At 35.8% G+C, this 25,901-nt stretch overlaps 1 protein-coding gene across 2 annotated transcripts; it reads right to left on the bottom strand.

Annotated features, from left to right (window-relative positions):
* Window positions 1–1,574: 1,574 nt before the first annotated feature.
* LOC114425412 lies at window positions 1,575–24,499 on the bottom strand. 2 transcript variants are annotated; one of them, XM_028392333.1, is made up of 8 exons: window positions 24,228–24,499; window positions 22,925–22,987; window positions 16,345–16,714; window positions 15,565–15,662; window positions 14,325–14,807; window positions 7,973–8,080; window positions 7,420–7,835; window positions 1,575–2,367 (listed from the first exon to the last, which is right to left on the bottom strand). In XM_028392333.1, the coding sequence occupies exons 1-8, from the start codon at window positions 24,250–24,252 to the stop codon at window positions 1,744–1,746; spliced, it is 2,187 nt and encodes a 728-aa protein (XP_028248134.1). In that variant the 5' UTR covers window positions 24,253–24,499; the 3' UTR covers window positions 1,575–1,743. The 2 variants fall into 2 exon arrangements, with proteins under 2 accessions (XP_028248134.1, XP_028248133.1); XM_028392332.1 differs by having other exon boundaries at window positions 16,345–16,729.
* Between the last annotated feature and the right edge of the window lie 1,402 nt (window positions 24,500–25,901).

Below are 25,901 nucleotides of genomic sequence, written 5' to 3' on the forward strand. Positions count from 1 at the left end.
ACGAATTAAGAAAACAAAATATCAAAAAAATATTATGACAAATATTTTTTTATGCTGTCAATTCGTGTTGGCAATCATTTCAATGAAAAATTTATCCCTATGTGCCAGGTGAGTTATTTTATTAACGGTGACAAACGAAAGTTAACAGCATGATATATTTGTCGCACTCTTTACCCTTATTAAATTTTATATTTTTATATTTTAGAGACTCAATAAATTATACATTAAGAAAAAAAAAGTGACTATTATCCTTTTTTTTTTGCATTCAATATTCAGGATCTAATTATAATCGGGAACTCTTCATGGACCCGTACATTTTTGTTTGGAAAAGGAAAAATATATATAAGAAAAAAAGACATAAAATATGTCTAGAAAATTTAAAATTTTGGTTCTTTAATTTATTTGATGTTGTATTTCACTTTTATTTTTTTAAAATAAAAAACTTATTCTTTAAGTTTTCTTTTCATGTCAAATTTATTCTTCCTCTATAATTAAATTCTGTTATTTCAACTTTCAAGCTTAAGGCTTATCTACTTGTCATATATGAATTTGATGAAGAACAAAATGAGATTCACATGGGAACAATATTTCATTCAGAATATGTAGCTTTAATATGTTATAATAGACAGCTGAACCGATGTTATTTGTAATGTCTAGAGTTGATATCGAGACTTGTAGGTGTTTTCAGAAGAAAAAAAAAAGTATTTGTCTAATCCTAAATGAACCCAGACTAGTAGGTTGTTTTTTTAAAAAAAGAAAAAGAAGTTAAAGTTGATGTGGAAAAGGGACAAAGAATGCGGAGAAGAGACACTAAAGTAACGTAAAATAGCAGTTTTTTTTAGAGTAAAATAGAGTAATTCACGGGTGCATTAGTTCTTTCCTACTTCACCGTACGTAGGGCGCCGGACCCTGGAAAATGTATTTTCCTATAAGATTTTATATATATATATATAAGAAAAAATAAAATTATGGTGACGAGGATCCTCAAACGCTCACCATATAACTATAAGCAATCCCCTTCATGTAGTAGTGTGTGCAAGAAAGATTTGTTTCTTTTTGTTTGCTTGTAGTAACTTGTGCAGATATTGGTTAAAATCTTCTAACCATGCATATATACCTTTTTTATTTGTTTTCAATATTTTATGTCATATTTTTTAGAAGCAAAAGAATATTTTATTTCATATGGCATCACAAAGGCATTGTATATAATACTAATGTTTAATAATCATTGTACATTGTTTGAACATTTTCTTGACATGCATTACAAATACATTAAAATAAAATAATTTCATTTAAACACCTAGTCGAGTACTTTACAAATCAAGTTTGTAAAATCCAATTCTCCACTCTCTAGAATTGTTAACCATTAATTTGATTAACAGATTAAACCAATTAATTAGAGTAAATCAATTACGATTTAATTAGTAGGTTCAATTAGAAGAAAACCAATATAAAAAAAAGGATAGTTGATTTGGTTCTGATATCTTTTCAATTCATATGAAGGTTGAATATTCAAACCACATTACAGATATAATGCTTTTTAATGTCCATAACAGTGTTTCTATTTTACAGTCTTATCCCAAACAACACATTGTCTCTCATTTCTACATTAAGGTTTAATACCACATTGTTTCCTGGAGAGTTGTACATGATCATATTAGACATTCAATATTAGTGTTTAAGTCGAAATAATATATTACAACTTCAACAAATCAAAATATGATCTTGTTACAATGCCTTTTGCTAGTCTAGTAAGTGAATCATACGTTTACTTGACTTAAACATAGTCCTACAATAGAAGGCCGCGTAGATGATATCTGACCATAATGGAAATTGCAAAGCTATAAATAGAAGCATTGGTACACACGCAAGTACTGCAATTAAATTAGGAACCACCTTGGAACCATAATTGTACGTGATGAAGAAGGCACTGTCAAATGCTACCATCATGCATGCTATGGAGATGAATAGAGTTACAAGTCCACATATTAACTTCAAGGGCAGTGACTTGTAAAAGTCATACTCCGCATAAGGTGAGACAATAATTGACAAGAATATTAATATCGCGATTGCAGATGAGACAAATGCAGCAGCATCAGAAATTGCAAATACCAGGAATGATGTTTTGTCCAAGTAATTTGGTTTCTTTGTTTGCTCATCAATACCGCCTGGTATGTTAACTGCTGCAGAGAACACTGCTGTGGCAATAACAGTTGAAATAAGCATACAAAACTCAGCAGTGCGTTTCATCCATTCCTCTCCTTCTTTCCGCAATCCCTCATGCTCCATTGTGAATAATTCTTGAGCAGTTAGGCCATCAGAATTTTTAAACATTATAAAGGATGGTGGCATTATCTTCTTCACCTCCTGTCACATATATGTCAAGAGTTAGTATAGATGAATGTGGTGAATAAGCCTCAAATCTCAGTAATTACAACTTAGAAGTCTATATGCATAATAAGAAATGAATTTATGATTGACTGCAATTAAACTTGTAGAGATATCTCATAATTGTACTTGAAAGCTGAAGGTCCTGATTATGATAACTATTAAAAAAATTGAAAAAAATGTGAAAATGTAAAGCATGCAAAGTCAATGAAATAATGGGGTTGTTAGTTGTAATTCAGAATATTAGTTGTAAAGTTTGATAGTTTGTTTAGTTAGTTGAGTGTGATAAGACAGTGATTGAGGCTGAACTTGAGCTGTATAAATAGCCTCTGTGTAATTCAATTCATAATGCAATTCATCTCATTTTAGTATATGTTTTTTCCTGACTTTCTCTCTTTCTCCCCAACAGATTTGGTATCAAGAGCACTAAGTCTTGGGACTAGGTGGGATAAGAGAGGTGTGAACTGAGAAAAAGTGGTGAGAGATTTAAACAGTGTGGATCCTTCGAGTGTGAAGCAGCTAAGAGTTGTGAGATTGTGAGTGAAGCAATCTGTGAGGCATTGAGAATCAAGATTTGGTAGATTCTGGATCTTGCTGGATCTTGCAAAAGAATCTTGGTGATTGCTGGAAAAGCTTGAGTGTGGATAGATCAAGATAGCATCATGAATGGCCATGTACTTGAAAATTTACCAGTTCTTGATGGGAAAAACTGGTCCAAATGGAGTGTGTAGATGAGAGCCCTCTTTGGTTTTCAGGATGTCTATGAGGTGGTTCAGAATGGGATTGAAGAGCCTACAGCCAGCACACCAGATGCTCAAAGACAAGTTTGGAAGGATTTGAAGAAGAAAGACTGTAAGGCATTCTTTTTCTTGCATCAATGTGTGGACTCTGCACATTTTGAAAAAATTGCAACTGCCACAACATCGAAGGAGGCATGGGATATCCTAGCAAAAGCATGTTCTGGTGATGACAGGTTGAAGAAAGTGAAGCTAAATGCTTTGAAGAGACAATATGAGCTGCTCCAGATGGAAGACAATGAGAGGATCTGTGATTACTTCACAAGATTGCTCAGAATTGTGAATCAAATGCAAGAATGTGGTGAGAGATTCAAGGATCAAGATTTGGTAGAAAAGGTGATGAGAACTCTAACCCCTCGATTTGATGGGAGAGTTGTTGTTATCGAAGAGGCACGAGACCTGTTTGAGATGAAAATCGAGCAGCTGCAACCCTCTCTAGAAGCACATGAGTTGAAGATGAATGAGAGGAGTCCAGCAAGATTGCAAGATCAGGCCTTGTATGCTTCAAAACAGAAGCAAGGTTGGAAGAACAAGAAGTGGAGAGGGAATGCTAAGAGATATAGCAACAAGCATGAAGGAAAGAATCCTTCATTTCAAGGCAAGAATGATCAAAATGACTTTGCTCTGGATCACTTAATGCCATATGGAAGAAAAGGAGAATCTGGTTCAAGTAATAAGGCTGGAAAAGGAAGGTTTGACAGGAGCAAGATCAGATGCTACAATTGTCAAGGCTGGGGTCACTTTGCAAATGAATGTGGAAGTGCAGATGTAAGAGAAAAGAAGAAGAAATACAGCAAAAATGAGGCTCATATGGCACAAGCAAAGCAACAAAATGAAAGTGAAAGTGGTTCAAATATGGAAGCAGTTGTGTTGATGACAACCATATGCAATTTCAGCAACAATGTGGATGCAGAAACATGGTATTTGGACACTGGATGTTCAAATCACATGTCCTGCAATCTGAATTGACTTGTGAATCTTGATAACAGCAGGAGGTGCACCATAAAATTTGCAGATAACAGTACTGTGAAGAGCATGGGAGTTGGAAATGTTACTTTCAGAAGGAGTGATAGAAGTCTAGCAATAATAGAAGAAGTGATGTATGTGCCAGATATGAGGTGTAATCTGATGAGTTTGGGTCAGCTTCTTGAAAAGGGTTTCTCAGCACCCTTGAAGAACAAGTTTCTGGATTTACTAGACCCAGGTGATGTAAGAGTGTTCAAAGTTCCATTGTCTAGAAACAGAACCTTTCAAGTGAATATGAATAATGCTGATGTGCAATGTCTAGCATCAACTGCCAATGAAGATGAGAGTTGGCTTTGGCATTCTAGACTTGGGCATTTGAATTTCAAGGGCCTGCATCAACTCCAATCACAGAAGCTAGTTGATGGCCTACCCAGAATCAGAATTCCTCACAGAATCTGTGAAAGATGCTTGACAAGTAAGCAACCTAGGAACTCCTTCAAATCTGAATCACCTACTAGAGCAATTGAAGTGCTAGGAGTTGTATACTCTGATGTATGTGGCCCACTGGAAGTGTGTTCAATGGGAGGTAACAAATATTTTGTGACCTTCATTGATGAGTTTAGTAGGATGATGTGGCTGTACCTGATAAAAGCCAAGAGTGAAGTGCTTTCTATATTCAAGGAGTTTAAAGTGTTGAGTGCAAAACAAAGTGGAAAAGCAATCAAGGTTATTAGAACAGATGGTGGAGGGGAGTATACATCAAAGGATTTCGAATTTGTCTGTATCCAACATGGCATAATTCATGAAGTTATTGCTCCATATACTCCTCAGCATAATGGGTTGGCTGAAAGGAGGAATAAGACTGTAATGAACATGGCTAGATGTATGCTGAAGGAGAAACACCTGCCATCAGAATTTTGGGGAGAAGCTGTGTCCACTGCAGTCTATATACTGAATAAGAGTCCAATTGAGAAGCTAAAGAATAAAGTGCCTGAAGAAGTGTGGACACAAAGGAAGCCAACAGTGAAGCATGTGAGGGTGTTTGGGTCTTTATGCTTCAAACATGTACCTGATGAGAAGAGAAAGAAGCTTCAAGACAAGAGTGTACCTATGATACTAGTTGGATATCACCCAACTGGTGCCTACAGGCTGCTTGAACCATTGTCTAAGAAAATCTTCATAAGTAGAGATGTGGTAATTGATGAAGATGGCTCATGGGATTGGAAGAAGAAATCCACAATTAGTACCCTAGTTGAAGAGGAGAATACTGAGGCAGAAATCATTGAAGAAACTGGAATTGAAGTTGAAAATGATAGGTCTGCAGCTGTGCATCTCAGACCACAAAGGGATGGGCACTTGCCTTTGAAGTTTAAAGACTATCATGTGGAGTTGCCTAACATTCTTGGCCAAGCAGCAGTAATTGAAGATGAAGAAAAAGTATAAGCAAAGAGGAATGCAAGTGAGTTTGTACATTTTGCTTTCCTGGCAGATGTTGAACCAATTGATTTCAGAGATGCACTGCAACAAGATCAATGGAAGGCTGCAATGGAAGAGGAATTGAGGGCAATTGAAAGAAATCAAATATGGGATCTTGTTGACCTACCTTCAAATCAGTCTCCCATTGATGTGAAGTGGGTATTCAAGCTGAAACTAAAGCCAGATGGATCTGTAGCCAAGCATAAAGCAAGGTTAGTTGCAAGAGGTTTCCTCCAAAAGAGCTAGTTTGGATTATTCTGAAGTATTTGCTCCAGTAGCTAGGCTGGAAACCATAAGGTTGGTAATATCACTAGCCCACAATAGAGATTGGTCCTTATACCAGCTTGATGTAAAGTCAGCTTTCCTGAATGGTACCTTGGAAGAGGAGGTGTTTGTTAAAAAACCTCTTGGTTTTGAGATCAAAGGCAAGGAAGATAAAGTGTTCAGATTGCATAAGGCATTGTATGGCCTAAAGCAAGCTCCAAGGGCCTGGAACAAGAGAATAAACTTTTTTCTTATAAAAGAAAGCTTCCATAAGTGTGAAAAGGAACATGGAATATATGTAAGGAAGAATGACAAAGAAGACATGATAATTTTGTGCCTGTATGTTGATGATTTGCTGATCACAGGAAGCAATCCACTAGCTATAGAGAAATTGAAGGAGAGATTGAAGCTTGAATTCGAAATGACAGATCTGGGATTGCTGTCATATTTTCTAGGAATGGAATTCAAGAAAGCAAAGGAGTTGATGATCATGCACCAGCAAAAGTATACAACTGATCTGCTCAAAAGATTCCAGATGATAAGCTGCAATCCAACATCCACTCCAGTTGAACCAGGCTTGAAGTTAGTGAAGGATGAGTCATAAAAATCAGTGGATAACACCTTATTCAAGCAAGTTGTAGGGTCATTGAGATATCTCTGTAATACAAGACCAGATATCTCATTTGCAGTGGGTCTAATTAGCAGATTTTCAGATGATCCTAAGGCCTCTCATTGGGCTGCTGCCAAGAGGATTCTGAGATACCTTAGAGGCACACTCAGCTATGGTATTTTGTTTACTAAGGAAGCTTATCAAGATGGTTTCACAAACCAAGTGAAAATTTCAGAATTAATTGGCTTCTCAGATTCAGATTGGTGCGGAGACAAGGTGGAAAGGAAAAGCACTACAGGCTATCTTTTCAAGTTTCTAGGTACATCAATAAGCTGGTGTTCCAAGAAACAGCAAGTGGTGACTTTATCCTCATGTGAGGCAGAGTACATAGCAGCTTGCTATGCTGCATGTCAAGCCTTGTGGTTGGACTCCTTGCTTGAAGAATTGAAGGTGGAAATTCAGAGGCCAGTTAGATTGTATGTAGACAACAAATCTACTATCAGTTTGGTCATGAATCCAGTAGCACATGGAAGATCAAAACATATTGAGACTAGATTTCATTTTCTAAGGGAAAAGGTGAGCAAGAAGCAGCTGGATTTGAGGTATTGCAACACCAAAATGCAGCTGGCAGATATTTTTACAAAAGGATTAAAGGTGAATAGCTTTGTAGTGTTGAGAGACAAGCTTGGTGTTTCACCTATGGAGATTCTGAATTAAGGGGGTGTGTTAGTTGTAATTCAGAATATTAGTTGTAAAGTTTGGTAGTTTGTTTAGTTAGTTGAATGTAATAAGGCAGTGATTGAGGCTGAACTTGAGCTGTATAAATAGCCTCTGTGTAATTCAATTCATAATGCGATTCATCTCATTTTAGTATATGCTTTTTCCTGGCTTTCTCTCTTTCTCCCCAACAGGGGTTACCTCAAACCATATTAACTCGAGGCACATTTGGAATGGTGCTCCAGAAACTAATCCAAGTCGACCTGGTGGGGCTAATTTTGCTGCCAAATGCAATATAGTGTTGTTTTCTTGCACAATATATGATAATATAACATCCTTTGCCGACCCTATTTCATGTATCAGATTGAAGATGGAGGAGTGGCGATGCGAAACCGCTGTGTGAATTATACTTTGCCTTTTGTCATCCACTTCCCATATCAAGCTAGGGTGAGAACTAATAAGCTCTGACAAGAATCCAAAATTACCAACTTTTGCAGCATTGAATAATAGTTTAGAAGGTTCACTTATGATTCTAATTGCCCCCGAGAAGTTTTGCTGGCCAAGGATACGGTTCCAAAGAAATTTAACCAATTGGAAAAACATACTTTGTTTCTTCCCTGCAATATAAAAATTGGTTATTTGCAATGAAAGACGCGTAAAAGAACAAGGAATTTATAAGCTCCATAAATAAATAAATAAAAATTCAAGCTACATGTCTGAATTTTTTTTATAATTAGTGAACGTAAGAATTTACCGTGGTTCATCTTGTCATTTAAAGCCAAGACATGTAAAGCTGTTTCATTATTCTCATCACGTGCAAAAGCTATCTCTTCCCAATCTTCTGCCATCCTTGCGGCCATGTCTGAAAAATATTTGGATCAATGCCTAGTCTACTTCATCTTAAAATATATAAAAAGAAGCGTTACTATTGGTAACACAATTTTTAATACATTTTTAAAAAAATATTGAAAATTATAAAATTGTTATTAATATCATTAAATAAGAAATAAAATCTATATAATTTAGTGATTTTTAATATATTTAAACTAATACTTAAAAGTATATTGAACAGTGTATTATTAGTATTTATCAAATAAATATATAACTCATATAAACATGCTAAAATAATTTTTAGAAGATGAGTATTAGCAACATAGAGTTTCTAACATACTCTCAATATTGAGGACCAACTCCATTAGGTGGCTCACTTCATCCGATGCTAAGTAGAGCCTAATTCTTATTAATGTTATATATCGTACTTTTCTCTTGTAAGAAAAAAAAATAACATACCCCTTTCTATGTTTCATTTAAAAAAAAAATCCAAAATAAGTATCATATTAGATTTTCAATACATAGGACAAACTTCTTTTTTCTTCACTAACTTTCCAAACTCCCTTCGTGTGAAGGATAAGTGGAATGTTTTTTTTTCTCCAAAATTTGCCAGTTTACATCCTGTTGATAGTTGATTAGATAATAGTTGATAGTTTTAGAGAATTGTTTTAGAAAGAAGGTTATGTCATTGATTTCTTGGATTATCAATTACAACATACCAATTGCCTATTTATAGGCTCAAGTCATCAACCTCTCAATGGTGGTGAATGTTTCTACATTACTTTAGGTCTTTTTAGAGTTTTCATGATAGATTAGTATCATGATAGTTCTAGATTCTTCTATCTTATACATACACTTATGATTCTAAATTGTTCTACCATATTCATACACATTATAGTTCTAGATTGTTCTACCATATTCATACACACTATAGTTCTAGGATATTCTACTATTTTCATACATATTATATTTAAGAATATTCTAGAAATTTGTAGCAATTTCAACACTCCTCCTTGATGCAAATTTCTGTGACTCCGAGCATATCTCGTAATTCTTTAAATCTTGGTCTCGGCAATGCCTTCGTGAATATGTCTGCAATTTGATCTTCTGTTCTGTAGTAGTCGAGTTTGATCTCTTTAGTTGCTTCAACTTCTCTAATAAAGTGATACTTGATTGCTATGTGTTTTGTTCTGTTGTGATGAACTGGATTCTTCGCCATTGCAATTGCTGATTTGTTGTCGTAGTTGGTTTTACTATACTCATCTTGTTTTTCTCCCATGTCTTCAAGTATCCTACGAAGCCATATAGCTTGACTCGTTGCTTCAGCAGCTGCCACGTACTCTGCTTCTGCTGTTGATTGTGCTACTGTAGCTTGCTTCTTCGACGCCCAAAAGAGCATTCCCGATCCTAGTGAGAAAGCATAGCCAGAGGTACTCTTCATGTCATTTGCCGAACCTGCCCAATCACTGTCGGTGTAGCCAAGTAATTCTGGGTTGGTTTCGGTAGTATACCATATACCGAACTCTTTTGTTCCTTGTAGATACCTCAAAATTCTTTTTCCTGCTCCAAAGTGTATTTGACTTGGGCTTTGCATGAATCTTGATAGAAGACTTGTAGCATACATTATGTCAGGCCGTGTAGCTGTCAAATATAGGAGGCTTCCAATTAGACTTTGGTATTTGGATGCATCAGCTTCTGGTGCTCCATCATTCTTCTGTAGTTTCTCATTTGTTATGAGTGGAGTAGCAACAGGTTTACATCCATACATCTTGAATTTCTTAAGTAAGCCTTCTGTGTATTTCTTTTGCGAGATGAATATCCCTTCATTTCTCTGACTTACCTCTATGCCGAGGAAGTAACTCATCAAACCAAGGTCGGTCATCTCAAAGGTCTTCATCATGTCTTCTTTAAACTCCATCATCATCTTAGTATTGTTTCCCGTGTAGATAAGATCATCTACATATAGAGAGAGTAAGAGAGTGTACTGCCCTTGAGACTTGATATAAAGTGTAGGCTCACTCTTGCTCCTCCTGAATCCTCGATCCATGAAATAATGATCGATTCTGCTATAAAATGCTCGAGGTGCTTGCTTCAAACCGTAGAGTGCTTTTCTTAGTCTTAACACTTTGTTTTCTTTGCCTTCAGACACGAATCCTTGTGGCTGCTCCACATAGATCTCTTCTTCAAGTACGCCGTTAAGGAAGGCGGATTTGACATCTAGTTGATGGATACTCCATCCTTTTTGTGACGCAAGAGCTATTAGAGCTCTTATGGTATCAAGACGAGCTATTGGTGCAAATGTCTCATTGTAGTCAATTTTGGGTTGCTGTGAGTAACCCTTAGCTACTAGCCTCGCCTTGTGTTTCTATATGGTGCCATCAGGGTTGAGCTTTGTCTTATAGACCCACTTAACCCCAATGATATCTTTTCCATGGGGATGATTTACTAACTCCCATGTGTTGTTTTTCTCGATCATATGTATCTCTTCTTCCATTGCCTTGACCCATACTTCCTGCTTTGACGTTTCTTCAAAGCTTCCAAGTTCAAGTATAGCCAAGTTACAGCTTTCATATATGTCCACCAAAGATCTTACTCGTCTTGGAGTAGACTCTGGTGATGATAGTTCTTGATCTTGTTGTTGTGGTGGAGGTGAAGGTGGTTCACCTGGATCTTCTTCCTCAGCTTCTTCTTGAGGTAGTTGAGCGGGTATAAGAACGTTCTTCTCCACTTTTTCTTCATCCCAATTCCAAGAAGCGTACTCATCAACTTCAACATCTCGACTGATGACGAGTTTCTTAGTTTGCAAGTTGTAGACACGGTAGCCCTTAGAGATATTGCTATACCCAAGGAAGATACCTCGTATAGTCTTGTCTTCAAGCTTGTGCCTCTTCACGTCTGGAATATGAATGTAGCATATAGATCCAAAGACCCTTAGGTGCTTTGTTGATGACTTCTTCCCATTCCAAGTTTCAATTGGAGTCTTGTCTTTTACAAACTTAGTTGGACATCTGTTGAGTATGTAAACAACAGTGTAGACTGTTTCAGCCCAGAATGTGTTAGGTAGTCCCTTTTCCTTGAGCATCGATCTAGCCATCTCCATAACTGTGCGATTCTTTCTCTCGGACACTCCATTTTGTTGAGGAGAATATGCAACTGTAAGTTGTCGCTCAATGCCTTCATCCTCACAAAATCTTTCAAACTCGCGAGAGGTGTACTCTTTGTCGCGATCACTTCTTAGTACTTTTATCCGTTTTCCACTTTGATTTTCAGCAAGGGCCTTGAACTTTTTGAATACTCCAAAGACTTCTGATTTTTCTTTTAGAAAATATACCCATGTCATTCTAGAGAAGTCATCAATGAAGAGTATGAAGTACTTGTTGTTCTCATGTGATGGCGTCCTCATTGGTCAACAAACGTCGGTATGTATCAGCTCCAATAGATCTTTCGCTCTTCATGCTCTGCTTGTTGAGAAAGGAAATCAGTGTTGCTTACCAAGGAGACATCCTTCACACACTTCATTGTTCTCCTTTATGCTTGGAAGATCTCTCATCATGTTCTTCTCATGTAACAACTTCAAGGCATGTGTGTTGAAGTGGCCAAATCTTCGATGCCATAGCCATGAATCATTAACTTGTACCTTCATGGCAATGTTTGTTGCATATTTTAAATTTAGAGGGAAGCTTCTATTGCTCTTATTCATCTTTACTTGGGCTATCTCAAACCTTTTATTTTTGTTGTCTAAGATTTTGCATACACCTCCTTCAAAGTAAAGTGTGTAGCCTCTCTCCATCATTTGGCCAATGCTTAGAAGATTTTCTTTTAGGCTGGGAACTAGTAAGACATCATGGATGAGTCGCGTACCTTTATTTGTCTCCACCATGACAGTGCCTTTTCCTTTTGATTCAACCACACTTCCATTTCCAAGTCAAACTTTGACTTTGAGAGACTCATCAATACTTTTGAAAATAGTCTCATCCTTGGCCATGTGATTGCTACATCCACTATCCAAGTACCAGCTTCCTCTCTTTTCTTTTATTGAGTCTTGAGTGGCGTAGAACGTACATTGTTCTTGATCATGCTCCTCTGCGATATTAGCTTGATGCTTATTTTTGTTGCGACAATTTTTCTCTACATGTCCGAACTTCTTGTAATGGTTGCATTGTGGCATATCACGGAACCAACAATTTTTCTCTATGTGGCCTTGCCTTTTGCATATATTGCATGGAGGATTTTTATCTATTTTGTTCTTAAGGAAATTCCTAGAACCTTCTCTTCTTCTGGAAGTTTCTCCATAATTTTTCTTTCCTCCATTTTCTTTGTTTTGGGGCTGAAATTTAAACTTTGACTGGAAGACATTTTCAATTGTATCTTCTTTATGCCTATAAAGTCTTTGCTCATATGCTTCAAGAGAGCCCACAAGTTCAATCTCTGATAGAGTGGACAGATCTTTGATTTCCTCAATCGTTGTCACGATTGGGTCAAACTTTTGGGGCATAGTAATTAGAATTTTCTCAACAATTTTCTTGTCAAGAATATCTTCCCCAAAAGCTCTCATTTGATTAACTATTCCTTTAACTTTAAAATAGTAATCTTTAACTGTCTCAAACTCCTTCATCTTCAATAGTTCAAAATCTCTTCTTAGAGATTGAAGTTTAACGGCACGTACCTTATCACTTCCTTGAAACTCCTCCTGTAATGTGTTCCACGCTTCTTTGGCAGTCTTAGCTCCCATAATTCTTGGGAAAATTGGATTAGTCACCGCTTGTTGCAAGGTGAACAATGCCTTTGAATTTTTCTGTTTATTTTTCTACAACTCTTTTTCTTGAGATGCATTAAGAGCTGAAGTATCCGCGAGAATGGTGAAGCCTTCTTCTACTATGTCCCATAAATCTTGAGATGAAAAATATGTTTCCATTTTAACACGCCAGAAATCATAATTTTCACCATTGAAGATAGGGACATAAATAGTTGACGATTGAGTAGTGTTATCCATAGCTTAGAAAAAAAATATTATTAGAATGGGTTAATAGTACAAAGGAAATTTTTGAAGTAGTTGGGAGGATTTTGGAATGATAGATAGGTAAGATAACTACGCCCAATGTATGACCGAACATAGCTCTGATGCTACTGTTGGTAGTTGATTAGATGATAGTTGATAGTTTTAGAGAATTGTTTTAGAAAGAAGGTTATGTCATTGATTTCTTGGATTATCAATTACAACATACCAATTGTCTATTTATAGGCTCAAGTCATCAACCTCTCAATGGTGGTGAATGTTTCTACATTACTTTAGGTCTTTTTAGAGTTTTCATGATAGATTAGTATCATGATAGTTCTAAATTCTTCTATCTTATACATACACTTATGATTCTAAATTGTTCTACCATATTTATACACATTATAGTTCTAGATTGTTCTACCATATTCATACACACTATAGTTCTAGGATATTCTACTATTTTCATACATATTATATTTAAGAATATTCTAGAAATTTGTAGCAATTTCAACACATCCCACTTCTCTTTTGAAAAAAAATAATAATAACAAATTTTTTTATTTCAAAATAAATGTCGCATTAAAAAAAAGTATTTGTCTTCTATATGTAGAAAAAAGGATTATGCATTACTTCAAATTCTAGTTCCTATGGAGAATCTTCTGATGAGGATTATGGAGAGCCACGACGTGTGGATGGGGTTGTGCCTACGTCGGAGGTGTTTCAAAATGCGATTTTGGAAATGGTTAAAAAAATGAATTTGAATTCTGAATGAGATGAGAGGGAAGATTGGGGGCGAACAATGATGGATTAATTTGTTTCAATTTCAATTCCTAAAGATCATGAAAAGGATAAGGATGTGTTTATTGAAGAAATTAATGAGTAGTAATGACGTTGGGGTGGACCCTAATAAAACATACCTTTGCTTCTAAAAATTAAATATTAATTATTTTTTCATTAATATTCCCAATAAGTTAATTTTTTAGAATTATATATTACTCCCTCATTATATATTAAATTTTTTTTAACTTGTGTAAAACAAAATAAAATTAAATCACACTTACGATGAATGAAATACTTTTTAACACATATTATATCACTTGTTAAATTTTGTTGAAAATTGAAAAATTATGAGTGAGGCTTGTTACATAAGAAAGAAGTGAGTCAACAGAATTATGTAATTTTTAGTTAATTTTAATTTTCAATCAATAATAATAAGCAGGAAAATGTTCAAAATAATATATTAAAATTGTGTAAGAAGAAAAAAGTAAATGCTTACGGTAGTTGCCAGCCTTGATAGCAGTGAAGAACAACGACTTCTTGTCCTGATCATCGAATTCTACTATATCCATCATGTTGTAGTATAGAAACTGTGCCACATTGGATTTTCCTTGCATCAAAGCAAACTGAATAGGGGTATTTTCATTTCTATCCCTGATCATTAGCAAGCGTGGATTTATATGGTTCAACAAACGAACAATAGGCATGTTCCCAGATGCAACAGCCAAGCAGAAGGCAGTCTGGCCCTTGCTATCTTGCAATACAATGTGTTCATCATTGAGTTCTTGCAGCAGTTTCTCCACAAAGACAAATTGGTTTGCACCTGCAGCAATATGCAGCAATGTACTCCACTCTCTTGTTATTGCCGCGTGCTTTAGTCTATGATCTTCATCTAATATGCATTTGGCTTCTCGCCAATTGCCTCTTAGAGCACACTTGTGAAGGGGCACGCAAAACTTCAGAAATTTGTCCATCGATTCCCCTGAAACAAAGCTAATAGTTATTACACTTGCAAAAATCTTTTATTATTTTGTTCAGTATAATACTACCGCGCGCTACTTATGTATAACTCTCTCTTTATTTAACTAACTCACAATAATTTAAAAATTGGTTAATTTAATTTTTGGATGAATTTAGGATATTTTTTAAGTAAAAATATTAAGATTCATTTAAGTTATTTTCTTTCAATAGATGTTTTTTGTTTTGAGAAATCAATAGATGTTTTTTTTAATCACATATAAGATTAAACTTTTGATTATATTTTTATGAAATAAAATTATTTATTAATCATCTCTCATAGTTGTTGGTGACTTGTTGGTCATGGGTTCGAATCCGGAAACAGCCTCTTTGCATATACAAGGGTAAGGTTGCTTACAACATCCCTCCCCCATACCTTCGCATAGTGAAGAGCCTCCGGCAATGGGGTACGAAGTTTTTTTTATCTCTCACAGTGACTTTTAGAGTTTTAGTAATTGATTGATTTCATTATTTCTGTCTAATTAATTATTTTTTATTCAATCAATTGGTATATGCAAAGAGAATATCACGTTGTTATGCAATTTTATTTTATTATTTGTAATTAACTATCTTTCTCGGTTATCATAAAAGAATTTTTTTATTAATTATCATAATTTAAAATATTTATTATTTATTGAAAAATGTAAAACAATTAATAATATTTTAATAAAAACTAATGGATATAAGAGATGATTTAAAAGAACAAATAGTTTTTACCGTACTTGTTTCATCTAAAAAGTAGAGATCTGGATAATTCAATGGAACGCTTGGACGGTGGCTGATGAGTTGTGGTGAGGGAGAGTTGGCCCCTGTCATTTCCCTATCAAAGCAAAGATTGCAAATGGTGTAAAAATGTAGTTGCTGATTACGGATAGTCCTTTTTATTTTATATGCGGAAATCAAACACTAGGATTTATAATAATTTACTTATTTTTATTATTCAATCAATTGAAAAAATTCTTTGACTGATATCCCTTTTTATTATGATATACAATAATTCATATAAATAAGAGACAAAGGAGAAGGAGGAAGAATAAAATAAAGGAAATGGTAAAAGAATATTATATAAATTAGATTAAATTTTTTTAATGATTAATAATTTTTATTTAATTTATAATTAATTTAATATCTCCTATAATCATAACTATTAGTTAATAATATATCAAGAAAACAAAAAAACATAAATTCATAATTTTATCAGGAAAATCAAATATTATAATTAAAAATTAAAAAAATCAAAATCATGAATTTAGAAAACAAGAGGAATAAAATTGCAATTGAAGCCTATAAATTATTTAACTCTTTTAAATCCATATTTAATTTCTGCATGAATAAACGTCATGAACTATTTTATGACACCTCAATTACGTAATTATGTAAGTTTAGAAATCTACAAATGAACAATGCGTGCACTAAAATTAAGGAGAAAAACTTCAACGTTAATTAGCATTCAACAATTATCAAATTTCAAAATTTTGAATCTACAAAACTATATACTTAACCTGTCAAGCTCGTCCCAAATTTGTTTGGCTGTTTTGTGGCCCTCTGAAAATATTTTAGGGGCATCTGCATTCAAGGTACAATATAAAATATGTCTTGCTTTGGCCTCTAGTTCCGAATTCTTCATGTCTTCTTCATCATATTCATCTTCACTTTTCTCCACTTCTTCATTGTCTACTAGCTTTGTTGGAACTTTTGGTCCATTTTTTATCACAAGCCAAAGCTTGAAATCAACAGATTGTATGAATGTTCTCATACGCTCCTTCCACTCAGTGAAATTTTTGCCATCAAAACGTGGTGGCGACGAAATAGAATGATGTTCCATGATGATATTACTCGTCAGATTTGAAGGTGTTGAAGTTGAACCTGAAGCTGTTGAAGTTGAACCTACAAGGTTATTTTTCAATCCATTCAAAGAAATAATGATTATCTATAAACACTATGAATATTTAATAATTCAAAATAAAATATTAAAATTAGTGTGTAGCTTTTGGGCAACTTCATTTAGTGTCAATTGATTTTAAGTTGAAATCTAATATGGTATCAAAGTTAACTCTAATTACCTCTCTTCTTTAAAAATTGAATATTAGCTTCTGAATATAAAAATGGAGGATAGGTCAAATGAATCAGATTTTGCTCCACATATGCAGGATTTGTCTCCAATCCTTACACCTGAACATCTTAATGATACAAATTATACTAAATGGGCCCTAAATGCAGAGAACAAGATCAGAGGTCATAGGCGTTGGGGTTACACTCAATCATTTGGTGTTGATTACCAAGAAACCTTTACACCAATTGTAAAGCTCAATACAGTGAGGGTGTTATTATCACTAGCAACAACTCAAGATTAGTCACTTCTTCAATTCAATGTAAAAAATTCTTTTTTACATGGAGATTTAATGGAAGAAATTTATATGGATCCTCCTCCCAGTATACCATTTTTACAGTTGGTGTTTACTCTCTTGCTACCTTGCTTGATTTTCTCCCAATTGGGACAAGCTGCTATCTTGGAGAAGATGCTTGCTTGGTGGTTTATTCCTATGAATGTTGTTTTGAGTTCCATAGCCGGCTCACTGATGTGCGCGAGAGGACGAAGACGATGCCTTGGTTTTAAGGACAAGGCTCCTCCTGAACTAAACTATAAGTTTACACAAAATATTCTTCTTATTCATTTATGCACGAAAGGCTCTTATTTATACACAACTTTTATCTGTTTGTCAACTAACTTTGCAACAACCCTATACAGTTGTAACTATTTTGTAACAACTAACTAATTCTAACGTAATGCATGTATTCTCTCTCTTCGAGCTGCCATAGTTACACGAAGTCCCTTAAATGCCCAAGGCACGTAGTGGATCTCTTGGGTCATAAAGCTTGCAACGAGGTGCCTGTATCTTCTGGTATATTCCCGTTACTGGTGCTAACATTATCCTCCCCTGGAAAAATTACCTTGTCCTCAAGGTGATAGTCCTAACGAATATCACCCCATCTCTCCCAAGTAGAGTCCTCTGGAGCGAGACCTAACCACTGATCTAGTCGTGAGTCGAGGATAGTCAATGGTTCAAGTATGGGATTATTATGAACTGTTTCTGGGGGAAGTGAAGCAGTCTACAAATCCAGAGGTCCGTGGTGTGGTCGTAAAAGTGAAAAATGGAAGACGGGGTGGATTCTCGACCCTTCAGGGAGTTGAAGCTGATACGCAATGCTACCAATTCGTTCCAGTATACGAAATTAGCCAAAGTAGCGTTTGGTGAGTTTGGTCTGGGACTTCTCACGAAGGGATAGCTGGCGGTAGGGATGAAGTCTCACGTACACCAGCTGGCCTACCTCATATTGAACGTCCTGACGCATCTTATCAGCAATGTTTTTCATGGAGTTTTGGGCTTTGAGGAGTTTTTGTACGAGTTCAGCGTGAACTTCTTCGCACGTGAGTAATAATGTATCGACGACGTCATTTCGGGAAGAGCCCAGGAAGTATTGAGGAATGGAAGTCGGGGGCTTACCGTAAATGACCTCGTAGGGTATGACCCCAGTGCCAGAATGTTGAGAGGTGTTGTACGATCATTCTGTCAAAGCGAGATATCTGTGCCATTCCGTCGGCCGATGGTGGACGAAGGACCAAAGAAACTGCTCGATGGTGCGGTTCATGACTTCAGCCTGACCGTCCGTTTGGGGGTGGTAGGCGGTGCTCATGCGGAGCGTGGTACCACTCATCTTGAATAATTCTCACCAAAAAGAACTAACGAAAATCGGATCTCTATCAGAGATGATGCTGCGGGGAAAGCCATGAAGCTTACACACGGTGTCGAGGAATAGAATGGCCACTTTGAATGCTGTGAACTGAGTTGGCAAAGTGCCGAGGTGGACTCCCTTAGAAAATCTATCCACAAAGACGAAGATGATTGTAAACCCATTAGAGCGTGGAAAGTGAGTAATGAAGTCCATGGAAAGATCCTCCCAAATGCCGGAGGGAATGGGAATGGGTTGTAACAACCCAGCGTGTTTCTTCGTGACAGGTTTGACTTGTTGGCACACACTACATCGACGAACAAAATGCTTAACGTCGTTGGCCATGGTGGACCAATGGAAGTTCAAGTGGAGGCGATGCAGTGTCTTCTTTACACCGAGATGGCCACCGATAGGGGTAGCATGGTACTCGTGTAATAAGGCCGGTATGAAAGGGTTTTGTGGATCAATCCAAATTGCACCATTGAATAAGATGAGATCATCGGAGAGCTTAAAACTTGGATACTCTGTAGGTCGAGCTTGCATAGCGTCACGTTGCTTCTGAAAGATGGGACTGGTCAACAGTGTACCCTTCAACTGAGCCATGAATTCATTTTGAGGGATCGAAAGGATGAAACATTGGCCTAATAATGGTTGTTCAATACGCGATAATGAATCAGCAACAATGTTCGACGTCCTAGCTTTATATTGAATTTCATAATCAAACCCTAAGAGTTTAGCCAAATAAAATTGTTGTTATGGAGTTTGAATCGTTTGCGACATTAGCTCATGGAGACTACGATGGTCTGTGAATATAGTGAATTTGTGGCCAAGCAAATATGACCGCCATTTTCGTACTGCGGCGGTGATAGCATGTAACTCCCGAACGTAGGCGGAGGCAAGCTTGAGGCGAAGGCAAAACAGCTTGCTAAAAAACACTATGGGCTGGCCCTGTTGATGAAGAACATCTCCCATCACAATGCCTGAAGCATTAGATTCCAAGGCAAATGGTAAGGTAAAGTCTGGAAGGGCAAGTATCGAAGCAACAGTCATGGCTCGTTTCAGATTATCGAAAGCTTCCTGGGATTCCAGCAACCACTCAAAAGCATCTCGGCTAAGAAGTTTAGTAAGAGGGGTCGCGATAACAACATATCCTTTCAAGAATTTGCGATAAAACTCGGTGAGGCCGAGAAAGGCTCGGAGTTCCTTTGGGTTTTGAGGAATGGGCCAGTCACTAATGGCCTGAACCTTGGAAGGGTCACGTTGTACACCATTACTGGAAACCACATGGCCCAAGTAATCTAACTTGCGTTGACCAAACACACATTTTGAGCGCTTGAGGTAAAACTGAGCTCGTGACAACAAGTTGAAGATGCACTCCAAATGGGAAAGATGATCAGGGAGGTTCGCACAGTAGATTAAAATATCATAAAAAAAACGGCCACAAGTTTCCACAGAAACGGGTTAAGCAAGGTGTTCATGGCTGCCTGAAATGTTGACGGCGCATTACATAGGCCGAAAGGCATGACACGGTACTCATAGTGATCGTGATGCGTTCGGAACGCTGTCTTATGAACATCATCATCTGCCATCAAAATTTGATGGAAACCTTGACGTAGATCGAGTTTAGAGAAACATGAAGCATGGCCAAGCTCATCTAAAATTTCATCAATGGTCGGAAGGGGAAAGCGATCTCTTACCGTGATAGAATTGAGCGCCCGATAATCAATGCACATCTGCCAAGTGCCATCTTTCTTCTTCACCAATAGCACCAAAGAAGAAAATGGACTCCGACTTGGTTGTATCAGACCTGAGTTGAGCAATTCTAACACTTGCTTTTTTATCTCCATTTTCTGAAAATGGGGGTACCTATATGGTCGGACATTGACAGGATTGGCGGAGGGAAGGAGGTTGATGTGGTGTACGTGTTGGCGAGAGGGGGGGGGGTAAGGTTGAAGGTGTTTGGAAGATGGAATGAAACTGGAGCAGAAGGTCGTTAATGCCGGGTATGGGGTGGGGCGGTTCTGTTGGCGGGTCGGGTTGAGGAGTGGTCAAGAATGATAAGTGGAAAAGGCCTGAAGTTAAGTCAGTGGCAATCATACGCTTATCTTGCTGGGCCGAAGCTAGAGTAGTGTCAATGTGAACATCAGTGCAAAGACTAATGGGCTGGCCCAGGTGGGTGAACTGCATGGTAAAAGTGGTGTAATCAGTGATAATTGGGCCCAATGTACGCAGCCATTCAACCCCTAAAACGACGTCGGCTCCACTTAGGGGTAAAACACACAGTGTCACCGTGAAGGAGTGGTTCTGGATCAACACAGTGGCATCGGGAAAAATCTGCTGACAGTCCAAAATGGACCCATTTCCTACCATGACGTGGAGGGGTAGAGTGTCTTGCACTGGCAGGTTGAGAAACTTGGCGACACGTGGTTGAACAAAATTATGCGTACTACCACTGTCAACCAAAATGGTCATGCGAGCATGGTTGATAAGACCATAGAGGCGGAAAGTGTCAGTGGAAGGGACGCCAGCCATAGCGTGAAGGCTAACATGAGGGAGAAGTGGGGTGAGGTCAAAGGATTAAGGGGCCAAGGGTTCTGTGGTGTCAGAGGTGACATCTACTGGGGAAGGGGGCTCGTCAGAATCAGCGATAAACAATAAGACCTTACCTTTACAACAATGGGAAGAATTCCACTTCTCATCACAGTTGTAACATAACCCTTTTCGCGCCTGTAAGCCATGTCCTCCGGAGTGCGTTGAATGGACGGAGTTTTGGCCCGAGGGTTGGAATTAGTGACTGATGAAGGTTGTGGTGGCTGCAGAGGGGGAGGAGGCCTGGAGTGCTTCCGGCGATCGTTTAGCTTGTCTTCCTGAAGACTAGTTGGAATGCCTAGACTTCCTGGCGTATCTCTGGATTAAGGCCAAAGATGAAACAACTAAGGAGAACTGGGGGTGACAATCCTACAACACGATTTGCTAACATCTCGAACTCAATCAAGTATTCCGTAACTGAGCCTCGTTGGACCAATTTGAAGAGTGCTTCGCGGGGATTGTCGTAAAATGAGGGAGCAAAGCGAGTCTTAATCGCTTGAAGAAGGGTTGGCCACAACGTGATGAAGCCATTCTAATACATCCATTGGAACCAGCTGAGCACGGCTCTGTCGAGATAGAAGGACACGACCGTGATGCGATCTTCCTCCAGTGTGTCCTGGTAATCGAAGAACTGAGACACTTTGAAGATCCATCTGAGTGGATCATGACCGTCAAACCGAGGAACGTCGAGTTTGACCGGCGGTTGTGAATGTGTGATGAGTGGCGGCGGTGGAGGAGACGCAGAGTGGTGATGTGAAAAACATTCAACATGGCTTCGACTTTGCAGGCGAGGTCGGTGTGCTTCTCGGAGAGGGCGGCAATGGCCTCTTCCAGGCGATCGGTGGTGGTCCGGCGAGTACCGTGGTCAACCATAGTAGCAGGTCGGATTAGTTGATGTGCGTGAGAGGACGAAGACGATGCCTTGGTTTTGAGGACAAAGCTCCTCCTGAACTAAACTACAAGTTTATGCAAAATATTCTTCTTATTCATTCATGTACGAAAGGCTCTTATTTATACACAGCTTTGATCTGGTTGTCAACTAACTTCGCAACAACCCTATACAGTTGTAACTATTTCGTAACAACAAACTAATTCTAACATAATGCATGTATTCTCTCTCTTCGAGCTGCCATAGTTACACGAAGTCCCTTAAATGCCCAGGGCACGTAGTGGATCTCTAGGGCCATACAGCTTGCAACAAGGTGTCTGTATCTTCTGGTATATTCCCGTTACTGGTGCTAACACTCATTCATTGGTTTTGTTGTTGCCACGATTGTTCGTCCTCCATGCCCTTTCTTTAAGTTTACAATTGTACAAATTGGAATCGAGAATATTGGGAATGTTCCACTTGTCCTGATTTATGCTTTGTGTTGAGACCAATCCAATCCCTTTGGAGATGTGGGAAAATGCAGTACAGATGGAACTGCCTGTACTGCCTATATATCATTTGGCCAGTGGGTCAATGCTATCATCCTATATACATATGTATTTCAAATGTTGGCACCTCCTCCAGAAGGCTCATTTGAGTTTGATAATGAAAGTGTTCCCGTAAAGAACACTCCAATTTAGGAAATGGGATTGGATGTCATGTCACACATTTAGTAATTCTCTTGACAAGTTGGGAATGTGTGACATCCATGCACCAACTTGAGAGGAGGTGTTAAAATCCATTAATTATAAAGATTATATATGATTTGGATTTAAATTGTAATTATAGAGAGAATCATGTATTTATTCATTGTTTCATATAATGAAAATTACCAGATTCTATTTTCTTAACCATTGAAGCTGAAGCTGTTGAAGTTGAAGCTGTTGAAATTGAACCTACAAGGTTATTTTTCAATCCATTCAAAGAAATAATGAGTATCTATAAACACTATGAATATTTAATAATTCAAAATATAATATTAAAATAAAACATAACATAAATGAATAAAATTTAACAATGTATTAACTTAACAAATAATTTAAAAAGTTTAATATTTATATATTTATAATATAAAATTATTTTACATTATTTAATTATAAATTATCATTTAAATTATTTTAAAAATTAATAAATTTATCACTTGATTGATTATGATTGAATGATTTTGTAAAATAAAATTATATTATTAGTTTATAATTTTTTTCTAATTTAAAAATGAGATATATATATATAAATGACGTTCTAATTCAATTTTATTTCATATTTAGACCATGAAAAGAATTGAGTTCTAAATTCATACGCGAAGGAAGAGTTCACTACGAAATTCACACAAAATGAATACATAAATGACGTTTCTAAATGGACAACTTTATAATTTCCAAATTTTACCTAGAAAAAAAAAGTGAAATTTATAAGAACCGTGAAATTCACCTCAAAAGAATAGACTTAATGCTATTTTAGTCCATTAAATTTTACTTAAGGTATATTTTAGTATATTAAGTTTAAATTTTTTTATTATGATATTTTATATTTTTTAAAAATTCATTTAAATTTATTTTCTGTATTTTAATTAATAACGTTAATAATTCTTGTTAACATAAAAATTGGAAATTACTAATTTAAATTAGTAAGACTAAAAGTCGCCATTATATTTTATTTCAGTATTTATAAATCACCAACAAAAAATCCTTATTTTCCGTGGCTTTCCATGGCTTGCTTCTTTCTCAGCAACATCCATCCAAGTTTTTTTTTTATCATTATTATTAATAATTTGTGCACCTTTCTCTCTCCACCTTACGAAATATGGAAGAGGAAGCTCTGGACAGGGAAGGAGGGAGGGAGACAATGCTTCTGAGGTTTTCTTTTAAGAAACACGTAAAGATTATTTTTATTATAATTACCTATTTAAAAATTTAAAGTTAACCAAATATAAGAATATCAAAACTAAACTTTCGAAATTATAAAGGATAAAAGTTAAACTTTTTAAGTTTAATATATAAAAAACGAAATTTTAATAAAACTTAATGGACGAAAAATAAAATTAATCCAAGAGAATATAAAAAGAAGTACGTGCAACACATGTTGGGGGCATAGGGCAAACCCACTCGTAAGAATAGTCCAACGTTACCCACTTACCTTTGAGATCGATTTCTTTTCCCATTTGCCCAATTATCGTACGACAACTCTTGCTTCCTAACCTGTACCTGAAATTTGAATCTAGCTATGAAGAAAATGTTAAGGTAAGTACCCGAAAAAAGAACTTCTAAAATTAAAAGGGAAATATTTAAAAATCGTAAGGGAGAGTAATTATTAGTTCATAGATCTGGATGGGTTGATTGAGTTGTAGTAGAAAAGACAGAGACCCCGAGAGGTATATACAAAGGGAGTATATAGCTAAAGGGGAAAAAGAGCAGAAAATAAAACCTGGAGAACAAGAAGTCGTTGGTGGTTGGTGGTTGGTGTGGTGGGGTTACATCAAGGAGTGGATAGTTTCCAGCGAATGACAAACGCAATGATATACACTGTCTACCAATAGACGCCATGTTAACATTGTATAGTAAACTAATTTTTTAATGGGTAAATAGTTTTTTTTTTCTTTTAAACTTCTAATTTGTCGATAAATGTATTGCTCAAAGATAAAAATGAAAAATTTAATCATTAAAAGTATAAAAAGTATGAAAAAATATATCAAGCTGTTAGCTTTTATTGATCACACTTAGTAAAACCGTCTATTTGATATAGAGAGACAAATTTATCACTCAAATGATTCTCAACGTGTGATAACTCTAATTGTTCAGCATGCGAGACATATTTGTTATGTAATATATTTTTTTAACTCTTTATCTTCCCACAACATTGAAAAAGATGTTCTTGAAAAATGAAAATATAAAATTTAGTCTTTAAAAGTGTAAAAAAATATGACAAATATATCTGGACATTAATAATAAATTATAAATTATTATTATAATTTAAAAAAATTTATAATAATTGCGACAATTTTTTTTAACAAACTCATAAATTAAATTAAGTCTAAAATAAAAAAGAATACTCATTTTATAAATTATAAATAATTTTTTTATACTCTCATGTTTGATGAAAGATTTAAGTAAAAAAAAATTAATATGGTAAAGCATTATGATAAAATTATATCCATGAATAATTTTTAAAAAAAATTACAATTACAATGACATTTTTAATTTGTAAAAGACACTTGCTTCCTTTGAAATGATTTTTTTAGGTTATGATTTTTTAAATAATCGGTCAATAAAAAATAATTGTGTATGATTTAAAAAAAATAATTTATAAATCAATAAACTTTTATTATTATAATTTGTAATTCGATATCATTGTATATACTAATAGACATTCATATTTTATTATGAAATTTAAAAACAGTTAAATAAATAATGTTTAATTAAATAGAAAATGTTTTTTTATAGTTTTACAGTAATTTTTTTTTCATTGATAACATTTATTCAAGAATTAACAATCAAATAATTTATTTTTTTTTTGTAGTTGAAAAAAAATAAAAAAAATTCGCTTGATAATATTTTATGCATGTTTCAAGAGTTGACAAAACTTGAAAATTATATAACCAAAACAGACACTTACCAATGTGATATAACTCTCTCAAAATTTTGTTGCAAACATTATAAATTTTTTAAAATTATAATAATTAGTCATAATTTATTATTAACATTCAAATATATTTATCGTATTTTTTACACTTTCAAGATTAAAATTTATACATTTATCTTTCAAAAACGTAGTTGTGAGTGGATTGGAGAGACGAAAAGTAAAAAAAAATTA

The sequence above is a fragment of the Glycine soja genome, chromosome 9 (genome assembly GCF_004193775.1).
Source record: "Glycine soja cultivar W05 chromosome 9, ASM419377v2, whole genome shotgun sequence".
Taxonomy (NCBI): Eukaryota; Viridiplantae; Streptophyta; class Magnoliopsida; order Fabales; family Fabaceae; genus Glycine; species Glycine soja.